This window comes from Sparus aurata, chromosome 11 (genome assembly GCF_900880675.1).
Source record: "Sparus aurata chromosome 11, fSpaAur1.1, whole genome shotgun sequence".
In the NCBI taxonomy this organism is placed as follows: Eukaryota; Metazoa; Chordata; class Actinopteri; order Spariformes; family Sparidae; genus Sparus; species Sparus aurata.
The window spans coordinates 14,180,697-14,196,252 of NC_044197.1; the positions used below are offsets into that span (position 1 = coordinate 14,180,697).

The following is a 15,556-nucleotide window of genomic DNA, read 5'->3' on the forward strand; positions in this document are numbered from 1 at the left end:
AAATGTATGATCAAGTTCCATAACCACAGACAGAGTGCCTTTTTTAATATTGGTACATCTTTCATATCAATCATTGACACTTCTTCTCTTATAGATCATGGCGGCCTGTGGAACCTAATTGCTGACCAGTTGAATACGTTGTTAAAGCAAAGTTTTTAACTGCTATCTTCATGATGGAGGATTGTTACAGAAGATCTAGAGAGCGACATGTGTTTGACTGTTATAACCTGTTAACGTGACCGGACCTTCAGCTATGACTTCAGTCTCAACTCACCAGGTAATTCATTGCATCGGTGCCATGCAGTATTGGATTGTAGATTAATAACGACATAAGCACGGATGTTTTGGAACTTTCTCCTTTAATTAAAGTATTTCAACACCAATTAACACAGTAAGTAACAGATCACAGATGTCAGTGGTTGTAGCATTACTGTAAGAAAGTACCTTCATAGGCCAGAAACACAGCAAGAACAGCAACAGCACATGGACATCAGCTTCCATTTTTTTTTTTTTTTTACAATCTCTAAGTTTAGAAACAAATTCAAAGATTTCAGTGTCAAGTAATGGATGGGCGATTTTCACTTTCCATTTTCAGAAAGAACCTGTCAAGACAGGAAGACTTGAGAGACACAAAGTACGCTCTATTAAAACGCCTAAGGAAGGAATTGAAGGTGACCACTGATGAAATACAACATCCAACCGACCACCGTCACTCTAAGTCTCTCTCTCTCACACACACACAGGCACTGACGCTGCCCTCGATCCTCATTTTAAATGCTATCAGTCAAGCCTCTCTGGCTACCTAATTAAACAGCTATTTAGAGCAGAGATATAAGGAGCGATTTCCTCTACAATAACAGGCTGGATAATGGGGAAGTTCATTCTGGTAATTCCTCAGTTGGTCAGATATCCATTTAAAATAGCCAACTTTGTGTTTAACCTCACAGTTATTGTTACTCCATGGATAACAGGCGATGTCTGTTCTGTTGGTTCACCTCCAGACCTTTGGTCCAGAGTGAATCTTGATAACTATTGAATGAACTGTCATAACATTTAGGCTGCTCATGGTGCTCTGAGGGTGAATCGTCATCATGTTGGCGGTCAAAATGTCTGCCTGTCAACAATTCTGCCATTGTCACCAATAGTTACAGCACTTAACTCTCCAAAAATGACAACATGTCACTTTTACCTTTTCGGAAACAAACACAAGAGGAAATATTAGGTGCAGTTGGGCATAGTTGCCTATTTTGGATTAACTTTTAAGCGAACCAGGTGAGCTTCCATCTTCACTCTACGCTAAGATAATCACTGCCGGGCACCAGCTCAAATCTCACACAACAGATGTGAAAGTTGAATCAATTCTCTCCTCTTACTTTTGACAAAAAAGCCAAAAAGTAGATTTCTTAAAATGTCAAACCATTTCATGAAAAAGCAAATGAAGGAATAACCCAGGCTTGCTGTTTCCCTCCTGTTTTACACCCTTACGCTAAGCTTGGCTAAGCTAAGCTAAGCTAATCACCTCCTGTCATTAGCTCACATCCAAGCAAACAGATATAAAAGCAGCATCGATTCTCTCATCTTACTCTTGACAAGAAAGCCAAAAGGTGTATTTTTCAAAATGTCAAATCATTTAATGAAAACAAATCACCAAAGAGAGCAAGGCTAGTTTCCCTCGTTTTACTCATAGTTACAATAAGCCAGGCCGACCAACTCTGGGCTTCAATCCCCTTAAAAGCAAGTTTCTAAAAATGTGGAATCATTTCATTAAAAGGAAATAACTTCAGTAGGCCTGCACGTTTGGATTGTGCTAACAAAACATGCTGACATGCGAACTGCAGCAGGAGTCAGAACCTGAAGTTGTTCCGTCCGATTAAAGTAGAGCTGAGGTTGAGAAGAGGATGAACCTTTTTTGCATTAATTATTAACAAACACTGGAAACTCTTATCTTGAGCTACACTTAACTTATCTCTCTTTTCAACCCATCCATCAATTTTGAGACCATTTGCCAGCAAGGCTAATGACTAGCTCAACAGAGGAGAGCGTCTTGTTTAACAAATACCATCAACATTTTAGCAAAAATAAGCTTGTATAGAGATTTATTAAACAAACCGCAAGGCGCTGCATTTATTTTCAGGTGGGCTTACCGGGACTTAACTCAACTCTTCGCTTTGTCCAATTTATGTCTGTCAGAGACGAGTGGAAAGCCTCCAGCTCGACCCAGAATCCACGACACGAGCTTAAACAAGTGCACAAACCTGATGCAACTTTGTGCTGGTTATGTTGCTAAATGTGAAATGTAACGCTACATTTCTGTCTTTGGCTTTTCTGAAAAACTGAAACCATTTTCCCTTCCATCAAATTAAGAGTTAAAAAAAAAAACTCTTACAACTACTAGAGACATTTCTTCAGATATGTTTGCTGATTAGGTTGTAGTTTTCAGACATGCAGCAAAACCTTTCACCGCCTGCAGAATAGGAAACCGGTGGACAGCACAGCCTGGCCAGGCAGAAGTAGTCAGCCAACTCTTTATTGTTTTTTCTCCCTGCATCTCAGTTGTATTAAATCATAAGCCACATTACAACAGTCAAAGCAATTAGTTATAGAAAAAAAATAGGACTTGATTGAACAAGCTGCACCCATATTAGTGCGCAGTTATAAACACTGATTTGAAATCCTCATCTAGACTCAAAGCACAGGGCGACTCACCACGAGACAATAGAATCCCACCGAAATTTAGTACTGACGATACCGAAGTGTGTTAAGTCATGCTAGAGGAAACCTCAGAGAAGTTCTGGTAACAACATGGTTGAGTACAATTTAGGAAGATTGAGTAGAAATTACAATAAGTCCACGAGCAGGCACTGGATGTTTGCACACGAGTATGTAACAGGGAGTACGACAGATCACCGACTTTCACAACCTGCAGAGTCACTGTATATAAAGAATATAGAGCATATCAATAATAGTGCTACACGTGAGCTACAAACACAGAGTGGGAGTAAATCCTCACAGAATTAGAGCGAAGCTGTGGGGCGGTGTGTGAGGAACTTCAGTAATTTGCATCGCTCTGATGTACTTTGAGTTCCTTTTTCCGTCCGCGGCTGCTCTCCTCCGCTGAGCACTCGAGGCCGCAGTCGTCTCATTCTTGGACGGCAGAGAAGAAGAAAGAGGGGCTGTTGTTCGTGTCAAACCCTTGACATATTTTCCTTTTTTGTTCCCTTCTTCTTCACTTACAGACATAATTAAAATGCCTCTCATCGGCACTTCTCACTCGTTGGTGCATAATTGGCGTTTCCCCGACATTTGTAGAAACTCGCACATATGTAGTTATACAGAATACAAATTCAACGCACGTTCAGAGTCCACACCATCCAAAAAGCATTTTTACAAAATATTATAATGTGTACATAGAAATTAACAACTCGTCATGCTAACAAAACACACTCTCGTTCCCTCGCACACATGTAAGTAGTAAGGCTTTAGGGTTTCTTTAAACTTTGAGCGCGACATGCAAACACCAGTCCGTCAGTGACAAATTGATGCCATGCAGCCGTGACACTGGCGCCTAGTTCTTCTTAGACATTTAATTACATTTACATGCACACAAGTTAGTGTATTTGTCAGCACCCGACAGTGCGACTGAGGCAACAGCCTGGTTGCATAAACAGTTAAATTCTTTTTTTTTTTTTACATTACTGACGTCTGTTGATTTGATTACTTTAAAACCTTGTTTGTGGTCCCACTGCGATCAAAAAATCATCAAAATCAATCAAAAAGCAGTTAAGAGAGAAGTGAGAGTCATCGCCACTGCTGTTAGAATGATCTTTAAAATGTTATCCGTCAGTTGCTGCTTCAGAAAAAAGATGTCAGAGGGACGAATTTGACATGTTTGACTGAAGCATCTTGGTGGTCTGACATTTTGTAAAGTGGAAAATGGGCTGAAAATACATTTTAAATGTCCTTTGAAGTAACCGAGACCAAGTAAAAAACTCCACGCTCATTTCGCTCTCTCTCTCTGCTCCTGCGTTCTTGGTGTCGAGAATCTGTGCAGAATAACACACAGGTATCGGCAACCAGCATGAATGCAGAGTGACGATGTTGGTGAGCCTATTTGGCAAGAGCCCGTTGCCTAGTTGCACGAGATTTAATCAAGGTGCCCACACTGGAAGAGGCATGCGTGACAGGCTGCAGCTGTGACATCCTCTAAAAGAGTTCCCACCAACCAGACGGAGATAAAGTACATATCAAATAAACGAAGGATTTTTTTTCTCATATATCCTGCAACAACATTTCTCCGTTATAGCTTCACATTCATTAACTCAGTGAGTTGCGTTTCATGCAGACCCCACACTGTATAAATCCATGTCTCTAAATGTATACAGGGGGAAAATGAAGTGAGTTTTCACACATTTTTTATAATAAAACTAAACTTGGTTAACAAATTGATTTGCACTGGAAACAGTCTTGCTGCACAGCTGATTTGAAGGCACCCCTGTGGAGTTGTTGACCACTAGGAGCACTACAGAGCGATGTCTATAAAAGTGGATCTCCATTTTCTTTGTGTCATTCGGGCTGTCGCGATTTCAGACAGTCTCTACGCGATTATCACGGCCTAAAGAATTCAAGATAACAATATTATCGCAATATCTAAAATATTATCCGCCAAATTGATCCTCAGCTATTCACGTCTGTTGCGTGTTTTGTCTTTTTTTGGAGGGCAAATGAATGAAGAGTCTGTAAACATGACTGCACTAGAAGAGACACCACACTTGAGAGGCGCTTGAGACAATGGAAAAGAGACGAAAAACCATTTAAAGATGCAATGTGTAAGAATTGAACACATTTTGACCACGAATGTATACTCCAAACAAACAGGGGCAGCATATCGCCAGGGTAACCACTAACTACTGCTAACTGTAACTGCTGTTAGCTAGTTAGCTCAGTTAGCCGTGCATCCAGTGGTGCAGACTGGGAGCTACATATTCATCCTTATGTCAGAACTATTATTGTCTCATACTTAGAGAAATTTCATTAATATTTGTATATTTTCATCTAAAAGTCTTATATATTGCACCTTCAAGAGGCATGCATCCAACACATTTGCGCCACACAATGCGTTTTAGTAAAAGTCAACAACTCTTTTTTTTTTGTTTAAAACTGCACAGGGCACCTTGAACTTAAATTACAAACAAAACAAAGGTTTTTGCAGCACATAAACATTACTGGGGTTTTACGCTCTCCTAGTCAGAGCGTAATGACACCAGCAGAATCTGATTACGCAGTCATAGGACTTTATCTTACTCGCATCACTAATCGCATTATGATTCCATTTTTGATGTGCATGTAAATGTGTCCATTGTGGCTGCTCTGTTTGTCCCTCGCTGCGCCCCGTAGGAGGCAGGCCATGGCAACTGGGATCAAAGGGTCATTTGCACATCAGGATGTAGTGCCACTTCAAAGCTCGCACTGATTCACAAAAGCATCTTTGTGCTGAGCGCACGGCGTGGCTAATGTAGGATCACATCCTGCTGTGGATTTATGTCACATTACAATAATAAAACCACACCAGGACCGACGCAGTGCAGACGAGGACGCCAAGACAGACTGATGCACAGGTGTCGTCCAACCTTTGAACCAGACCTGGCTGAGGAAGTTGGCTGGAAATTATGACAGCAAAAAAAAAAAAAAAACCTTTCATCTGTTGAATTCATCTGTTGCTGTTGGTTTAATGAGAAGTCATTATTGGGAAAAGGAACCAGGAAGGTTTCCACTATCATAAATCCTTCATCTGTCCACCTACAACAAGACACTCATATTCTGAGCTTGGTGGTTTTCTTTCCTTCATCATAATGTTCACTGTTTTCATGTATTGGATTAAAAAGAGCCTTCTGTAGAGAGTGCAAATGTCAAACTTAAGTTTCAATCAGGCCCTTTTCTTTAAATCCCTGAGAGCAGCTTGGTCAGAAGCACCTCTCGCTCTCCCAGCAGTGTGTCCCTCTTGAGGCTGGTGCCTTTGTTCACCACCTTGAACTTGACTGACAGGTTCTTCACCTGAGCTGAGCTGATCGAGTCAAAGAAGAAGTCCTCGTTGAAGACCGGGTTACGGCTGTTCTTGATGATGTTGCTCCTTTGCTTCTGTACCTTGCCCGGGTTCAGGTAGACGGACACGCAGCAGTTGATGCTCTTGATGTCAACGTGCTTGTCGTAAAGATTCTCCGCCGTCAGGACTCGGATGAGCAGGCGGGATGTGCTGGAGTCGTAGTTGGCGCTGATCCTCACCGACCCGCCTTTGTGCAGGGTGACAGTGTGCTCCCGGTGGAGCCCATGGTCTGACGCTCCCGCACCACCGTGTAAGGAGGGAACGTGCAGCCGCCGCTGGACGTTGGGGCTGGGCTCGGCCGAGCTGCACTCGTCGGTGGAGAGGGAGCTGTGGCGGGCGAACGACCGCTTGGCTTTCACGACTTTGGCCTGCGTCTCGTGGGTGAAGATCTTGAGCAGGGAGGCAGAGCGGGAGAGCAGAGGAGAGCTGAAGGGAGAGGACTCAGCAGAGGAGCAGGTGTCGCTCTCCCCGCCGCTGAAGTATCGATAAGGATTAATGTGAGAGGTGTTGTAGTCACCGGGATTCAGATGGTTTCCCCCGTCACTGCTTTTGCCTCTCCGTTGAGTGTTCGGGGAGGTGATGGGGCTGGTATGCTCGCAGTGGAAAAGGGACTCTTTGCGGCGAGTGTGGGGGCTTTCCTTCAAGGTTGCGAAGCCATAGGGCGTGTGAGTCTTGGGGACGTAAGGCAGAGACATGGCTGTCTGCGACTGGGGGTCTGCATTTGTGTCTCCAGCCACCACATCATCAGCGCTCTCTATCTGTATGATGTGACGGTTGGCTGCTCTCAGAAGGTTCTTGGTGTCTCCTGCGATCTTGGCCACCAGACCCGGACTTCTCGGGCTGCTGATCTTCCTTCCACTGCTGATGGTTTGCTCTGAAGTTGACGGCTGCAGTGATTCTTTGGCCTTCACGCTGGGAACCTCAGGCTCTGGAGGGACCAGCTTCGGAGGGATGAAAAAGTCTGGAATCTTGTCGGGGGTGAGGACGTTGCTGTAGGACGTGGTGACGCCTTTCTTGTCCCCGTTCTCGCCTTGACGCAGCACGCCGGTCTCCACCGACCCACGGATCTTATCCAGAACCCACATGGTCCCACCGGACAGCGGGATGTGTGGGCTTGTGGAGTAAATGCAGTCAGGTGTGTCTGCAATTAATAACACAAGGGTGGGGGAGGTTTAACGATCAGAGGATGGTTACACCATAAGGAGCAGGGAGATAAACACAACAGGAAAGTGTAGAAGCTCATAAACCACCAAGTATTTAAAGAATTAAGGCTGAATAAAGCAGCAGACTTTACTTTGGATCTGTTGACTACAGTCTCAAAGCTTCAATAAGACTTTTTTTTCTTTCTTTTTTGGAGAGCTGCAGCAAAATTAAAAGAGAAACCAACATCCAACATGTCTCAACAGGACAGCAGCACAGTGACGCAAGTCTTTGTACAGGCAAATGACGCAAAAATCAAGTAAAATTCAACTATATTACAATATTAAAGCAAAGTCAATATAGGAAGAGACTGACAACAACGAAAGGGCGACGTCACTATTTCCTTTAAAGGACTCGATTTAAAGTCGAATCCTTTATTTTACGCGTAATGGACCATGTTTAAAAGTGAAATGCGCGCTGCTTCTCCTATTATAACATCTTGTTTAATTGTGGACTGTCTTTGAAAACTGACCGAGAACCTTTTATATGAATATCACTAAGTAAGATTCAGCTTTACTGAACAAAAAAAATCAAGCGTCAGCTGGTGACAGACGTTGCGTGGCAAAACTATTTTACCGCTCATATTTGGCAAATTGAAAGTCCCCAGATTAATGTCCAACAATAGATTATATTTCTGCCTCTTTAAATCAGGTGGATTTATGAGTTTTGGCCATAAAAGTTAAATAAATCTTTGTTTTTTTCCCGTCAAAGTTACTATGGAGGATTCTGTTCAACAGGTGCTTCCTCCACTTGCGCACTCGTTTCCCCAAACCTCCGACATCCACCGTGTTCACTCCGCTGCTCTTTATAGCAGCAAACAGTCTCATAAATGAAAATACTCACAGCTCTGTATCAAAGCACACGCTCCTCTTCCTCTTCGTCCACTCGCTCCGTCGGTAACAGGTGTCTTCTCCTCGGGGTGAAGCCTGTGCGCTCCTCGGCACCGCTCTGCGCCCTCACACGGTCTGCGCTCCGGAGCCGCTCTCATGCGTTTTATATAGACGGCACAGGGCTGCAGCTGACCAATAAGATCAAACTGTGTGTCTCCCAGTAGGTCCTGCTGGGATGCACACTGGTTGCATATCACAGGCAGTGGAATCTTCCAGCTAGGGGATTTATTATTTTCTTATCCAACACTCCACAGCTCCACACTGAACAAACAAATCAACATGATGATTTTTTTTTGATGGGAATGTTTGTTAAAGGCTAGCCCAGGGAGAAGTATAAGGATAAGACAGCCACTCTTGTTTTGTCTCCTCGGGAATGGAAACACTTCTTTTTATTGATGCATTTGGATGGCTGAGCCTGGCAGTCTCCAAGAGCCTCATCAGGAGAGCCAAACTCCACCAGCACACAGAGCATAAAGCCAGCGTGTGTCAGTAAATGATTGTTCCTAATGAGTCTATTTGAGCAGGAAAACACATGCAGCCGAGGAACAGACACAGAGTGGAACACATTCACGTGTGCTTTCATTCCCTTCTTCTTCTTTACCTCAGTTCCTGTAAATCTTTGGGTCTAAACCACCCGATCAGTTTCCCTGGAAACTTTGCTATGGCAACTAATACATTTGTCTGTCTAAAATAAGAACTGCCCCACTGACTTCATTGATCTGCAGGACAAAAAAGCACTTCATTTGTCCAGATTGCTTGGTTTTTGAGTCAAGTGCCATGTAAAGCTGCAGCCTCTGGGTTATCAGAGATCAGTCGCATTGAGCCAATAACAACGCTGTGTTGACCTGACAGAAGGGGAAATGTACAGATTTCCACTGCTGCCAGTGTCAATATCAGGAGATAGCGAGGACTGTGACTGCAGCAGCTTTACAAACAGCTAATAAGCAGACGTTTAATGAGAATAGCCCTGGAGAAAAGGTGTCCAAAGCCTCGGCCCTCTCTGCCACACTGAGATGGAAAATGAGATGAGCTTGATTTGGAGCTTGCAGAATAAAACAAGTAAAGACTTTTGAATTGTTTCCCAGTGTATTATACATATACAATCTTCTTGGCTATACATGAAACAATAAAAGCCCAAGTACAGAAATCTTTCATTGCAGTGTTGGCAGAAAAAAACTGTGTCCATGTAGGACCACATCTCACGCATACGTGCTCTCTGACACATGAAGCATCAACACATTATATCTTTGGGCTAAGCATTTAAAGACAATCCAACAATGTGAATGTCACCCATACAAATTATAAATATAATCAAGTATCAAAAGTACAGGAAACAATATATTATACACATATTTACATCAATGTACTGGATACCACGGGTTGACCGATTATCAGCCTGGTCGATTATCTGATCCGATAATCAGCATTTTTCCCATGATCAGGTTTTTTTTTATTCAATTGCTGATAAAATGACTTAGTTTAAAAATGTGCTATTTTGACTTAAGTAATCAAACAAATGTAGTCGAGTAAAATGTATTTGCCTCTCAAATGTAGTGGAGCAGAGGTAGGAATTAAGTAGCAGAAAATGAAAATACTCAACTAAAATACCTCAAAATTGTACTGTCTTGAGCAAATGCACTTAGTTACGTTCCATTACTGATCTGCATAGCATATTTACTACCCCATGTGCACACACAGGATAAACATGCACTGAAACATTCCTCACCAGACTGTAAAAAGTAAACCTGTCCATCACGGTCAACCTATAGCCACGAGGACAGACATCAGGACAACCTCGCTACTATGGCATGTAAAGCATGGGTGCTATTCAGGGTCTGAGTGGAGATAATTACACATCTGGCCTCCTGAGGTCCTCTCAGAGGTCATTGTCTGATGTAATCAACCTGCGAAAAGAGCCACTTACCATATAGATTGAAGAGGCACATTTGAACACTCGCCCACTGCTGTCTGTCTTCTGGAGCCGGCAGCACAGAGGCAGAAAACGGTCGCCCAGAGGCTCGATTCAGACATTCAACCCGTCACGCTTGTTGAGCAAAACACCTTTCAAGAGGTGTATGGGGCAGGAAAAAAACCTGAATCAGTTGTCGTCATGCAACTCAAGACTGATCAAGATCAGTCGGTTTACAAATGATGATGACTTGGTTATTGCGACACCTTTAACTTCTCTGAATCAAAATTGTGTTGAACGTGAAGTGGAACAAAGCTGAGCGAAAAACATCGATGAGCACTGCGATGGATGTGTTGAAAAGTTTTCACTTTTTAAAAAAAAATGTGGGTGTACGTTCCCTGCATTACTGCTTTGAAATATCCAGTACCACTTTGTAAATTACAATCATTCAAACATTTGTACTTAGTTAAAATGTAGTTCACAGTTTACACTTTTCAAAAACAATGAAATGAACCATTTGTTAAGCAATTGTAAAGGAATGTACACGTCACTTGCAAATTAATATTGGCCATCCAAATAATGTTTATAGATGAGCTAAACGATGTTTATTAGCCATTTACAAAGTATTATAAATGTCAGTTGCAACTTCACATGAAACAGTCAGACATATTGTGCTTATTTTCAGGTTCATAGTTTTATGTTGGGTTACTGCTAGAAAAGGTTTACATGCTTTAATGCTCCTGTCTCTTTAAGGCCCCGCCTATGCAAATGTGTCACATTATGTCGTAGTGTGATGTCACAAAGTCACAGAGTTAATGGCGGGGCTACTGAAGAGGCGTTTATAGAGTGTTTTCGGTGGGAGAGAGGAGCTTTTGTTGGTGCGGACTTTGACCTTTTCAACCTCAAGACCTTTTAGATGCAAAATAATACATATATAACACACTGAAGGAAAGGAAAAAAGTGGAAGAGCACAATAGGGCTACTTTAAACAATTATTATGATCCAAATCATTGGTGGTGATTTTTATGTTATGTTATGTTATTTTTAACTGACTCATTGTTGTTTTACCTTAAACATTACAGGATAAACATGAATGAAAGAATGAAGGGAGAGAAGAAAGTTTATTAAACTGGAATAAAAAAACACATCTGCTTGGTTGCATTTGAATGTCATGACGCTTCGATGCGCTCACTGTTAACAGCTCCCTTTACAAAATAATGAGATCAGTACATGAGCATCTAAGGATCTTCAGCCCTGAGACGAGGACAGACTACAGCCTGAGAAAAGGTTAATGTGTCTGTTCTGTTCTCAATAAAGGGCTGGACCCTACATCTTTGTCTGCCCAACACTGAAGCTATTACAATAGTACAGAAGTGTGCGCCCTCTGTGAACGATGGAGCCGCTTTCAGTGTGTTACTGTTCCTCTCCATTGATAGATAGATGTACCAACACATGGGCAGTGTGTGTGTGTGGGGGGGGGGGGGGGGGGGGGGGGCAGCAGAAGGTAGTCGATCCATGTAGTGTTTCAGACATCTTCCCTGCTGACATTTAATTGTCTTCCTGGAAAGAGGAGTTGCGGAGGAATACGCAGAAAATGAGGCTGAGCAGGAGCCGCACAAAAGCTCTGAAGGAGGTGCAGTTCACCTCCAGGTCTGTTCACTTGTTCCATGTGTCAGTCTGCATCGACACATATGGGAAACCATTATGGCCGACACGTCATAGGGTCCATTTTTACCCCTGTCTCTCATTGTTGCCATCCATTTTTTCTCCTTCTTGCCAACCAGCTTCCACATAACTTCTGTTGCCTTGGAGACATCTGATATCCTGACATATGAATCAACCCCCAACTCCCTCACTAACCAACTCTCTGTTCTCCTCCTCCTCTCATCTCACATGTCTTCACCTCTCCGGTCTGTTTCAGCTCCTTCCTCGGGACGTCCAGCCATCTGCGTGTCACAGAGGACGCTGACTCCGGTCCAGTCATCGTGAGCCTGCAGATGCCCGACCGCCACACACTCGGTGCGGGTTGTAACATCTTGCTTTGATCCAGGAGTCGGGTTCATACCCTGCAGTTTAAGCAGAGTGTTATCCTTTCAAGACAAAAAAAACAACGTGTGAAGTATGAAAGAAACCACAGGGAGAGGAGCAATGCTGCAAATGCCAGGACCATTTCAGAGTCTTTGCTTGTTCTGGTCCACTGAACTGGCATTTGGATTGGACACACGCAGGGTGAAAGGTCACACCTGTCGCCGGGGGAAACCAATTTGATGGACTCTGGAGCAAAGAGACTGATGGGATGACCTGGGATGCTAGGGGGAGCGTTGGTAAAAGGATTTACAGAAAGGAAACACACAGATCTGGTCCGAAACTCCCGCAAACAGTATATTGATCTACATTTTTGTGAGGTTTCACAGATTGATGATTTTCATTTTCAAGCGCCAGATAGCAAGCAGCCATAGGTGGGCCAATTTTATCGAGAAGAAATAAGAAAGTGGAGGTAATAAACCTTATAACTCATGTGCAGGAGCAGCGCACCTGGATACAGTGTATGAGTTATACTGGCAGTCTGCTCGTGTGTGATGAGAAAGGTGGAACTGACCAGGGGACACTTTGAAACGAAAGGGTGAAATACTGCTCATGGCTCATATTACTCTCGGTTTCTGTATATTTTTAAGGGAGTAGCAGCACCCCCGACTGGAGGAACAAAGGCAGGGGAATCTTACGGGGCTCCATCTCGTGGTGTCGATTGCAGAATCACAGAAGTCTGAGCGGAAAACGAGACATACACACTTCAGTAGGGAAAATCTCATTCCAAATTATGCTCCAAAGAAAGACTGTTTTGACTTTTTAAATATATCTTTGTGGTCACTCAGGCTTTTGACAGACCTCGAGCACCTACAAGTAACAAGAGACTAGCTTTTGCTGCCCCCTACAGGCACAAAGCAGTCACAAAATAAATTCTTAGAAAAACAAACAAACATGTAGTTAGGTGCAAATGTTCAACATTAAGAAGTCAAGGAAGAACACACACCATCTTACCCCTGTTTTGTGGCATCTCAGTCCTTCCAAAAGCATCTAAGAAAAGACAGTGACAGGAACTTTTATCACTTTCTTGAAATTTAGCTGCGTTTTCCAGCGATCTGCAAGCGAAGCAAAACATCCCTTTCTGTCTCCAGTCAGGCTGCAGAAAATATTTGAGAGGGCTTGTGCCGTTTTTTGCCAGCGGCGACGTCCTCATATGCGACTTTGTTTCTGATTAGTTTTTCTCTGAAGACAGAAACATAATGTATTGGCAAGTTTCAAAGGGACAGAAAATCACCTGGAGGCTATAAAGGTAGAGGGTCTATAATCTGTTGCTGAAAGTCTTACAAATGAAGGCAAGCTTGTATGAGGCAGTTGCATCAGGAAAGGCGTGAGAAGAAGAAAATCTCGTGCAGCGTTAGACATTAGAGGATGAGGATGATTTGTGATTTAAAAATGCTTAGTTTTTTGCTTATTGCATAGCTGGACTGTTCTTGGCTCATTAGAGCTGCTGTCAGGTAATCTAACTTAAAATCTGCTCTGTAATGTGAACGATCAATAACATGAAAGCATAACTATTGAACTCCTTTTTTACCTCAGGAACAGATCAAACATCTTATATCTCCGACCTTACCTTATTACACTCCTGTTTTACTGGCAAGCTTAAACACTGAATAATTCAATCAGTATGTGTCGGTGGAGACTGTTACAGAGAAATGGTTTATATTTACCAAGACAACAATGCATTAAACGGTGACTCCACCAATTTAACACATTAAAGTGCGGGGAATAATGCTGCATGTAATCCGATAAATTGCCTCTGGTGATGTCAGTCAGTGGCTAAATTGGATTGTGGGTAATTAGATTTAATTAAATGTAAGCATCATGTGTGCAACTTCAAATAACTGAAGGTGATTTACCAGATTACAGGCGGCTTCCCCCGGAGCCACAAAAGGCTTTACACTACTTTTTCACATATGCAATAACACTTAATTGATTCAAAACCTGTAAACACACTTTAATGTGTAGAATTGGTGGAGTTACACTTTAAGTGCCTGCAAAGATTTACAAACAAACCAAACGGCAACAAGACAATATTACATAAAAAGATGAAGATGTTCCATCTGTTCTGTGTCATCTAGTTGTACAATACTAACATGTTAACATGTAATCTTGATGCTCGCAGCTATATGTTTACCATGTTAACCATCTTGTTAGTAGAGTCAGACCTTTCGTTTCGTTTCGTTTTCTTTTCCGCTGTTTCCGTGAGGGTCGCGGGATGTTGCCGCTTTTTATCCCCTTGAGGGGTTGCAGGGCTTACTGGGGCCAAATCCAGTTTTACTCATGGGCGAAGGCCAGGGTACACCCTGAATGAGTCACCAGCTCATTGCAGGACCCTTACTGATGGCAGTGGCTGCCACACAAGGTGCCAACTGACTGCACATCAGGAGCAATTCTGGGGTTCAGTATCTTGCTCAAGGATACATCGACAGAGTCAAACCTATACTGGATTTTTGGGGCTAATCCCGATACTGATATAAGAGAGAAATCCATGCCGATATCATTATATCACCCAATGTCTACACATTTTTTGCAATGATTCCTCAAATGCAGTAGTCAAACACTTGTAACGGACAAAGATATGTAATGAAGGCTATTTTACAGTGTGACAATAACCTTTATAGCCTAAAACGACATCAGTAATCTTCTGCGTTATTCCCTCTAAATTAAAAATGTTATATTGGTGCATTTTGGACAACATGCAGAAACCGAAATATAAAAAAAGTGGCCATCCGACGGGCTGACATTGCCATCTATAAAGCTACATTACTAGCATAGCAATTTAGATAATGGCGTGACGAATGTGGAAATCGCTGAATGCAAAACATTTACAAGAGAAAACTTCAGGCACATGAAGAGGAACGAGGTGATATGGAATCTCGTCTTGAAGATCTGCCAGAACAAAACTGGTTGTTTTTGAAATTGTTTCGTGACAAGCCAGGAGACAAAGGCTTTTTGTCAAAACTTCACATAACTCACAATCCTATTTGCATGAAGTTTGCCCCTTTTGCACATGTCAGAGCATTCTTGATGTTTTTCACTTCATATCAGAGAAAAGAAGTGGCACAGAGAGAGGATTTCAATTCATGCAAAGCAGAGTAGAGCAGTGACCACTGGACAGACCTCACAGAACACAAAAAAGGTCTTACCGTCCAGGACTCAACATTTCCTACAGTGGAGAAGAGAACAGAAAACAAGGAAAAAGAAACCATGACCATTAAAAAAAAATCAGTACCTATATTGCCACTTGTGTTAGATAAAAGCACGGAAAGCATCAGGAAATCCTTTAAAGTCTCCACCACCCTGAGTTTAGCAGGGTGTCTACTGTGTACACGTCTCATCACGCACTTTCCTCACATTGCAGTTCGCCTAAAA

At 42.6% G+C, this 15,556-nt stretch overlaps 1 protein-coding gene across 1 annotated transcript; it reads right to left on the bottom strand.

The window, feature by feature from the left end:
* Positions 1-340: 340 nt before the first annotated feature.
* LOC115591917 (C2 calcium-dependent domain-containing protein 4C) lies at positions 341-8,303 on the bottom strand. Its single transcript, XM_030434328.1, has 2 exons — positions 8,144-8,303; positions 341-7,241 (listed from the first exon to the last, which is right to left on the bottom strand). Exons 1-2 carry the CDS (start codon positions 8,286-8,288, stop codon positions 5,938-5,940), a joined length of 1,449 nt encoding a protein of 482 aa, XP_030290188.1. The 5' UTR covers positions 8,289-8,303; the 3' UTR covers positions 341-5,937.
* Positions 8,304-15,556: the final 7,253 nt, after the last annotated feature.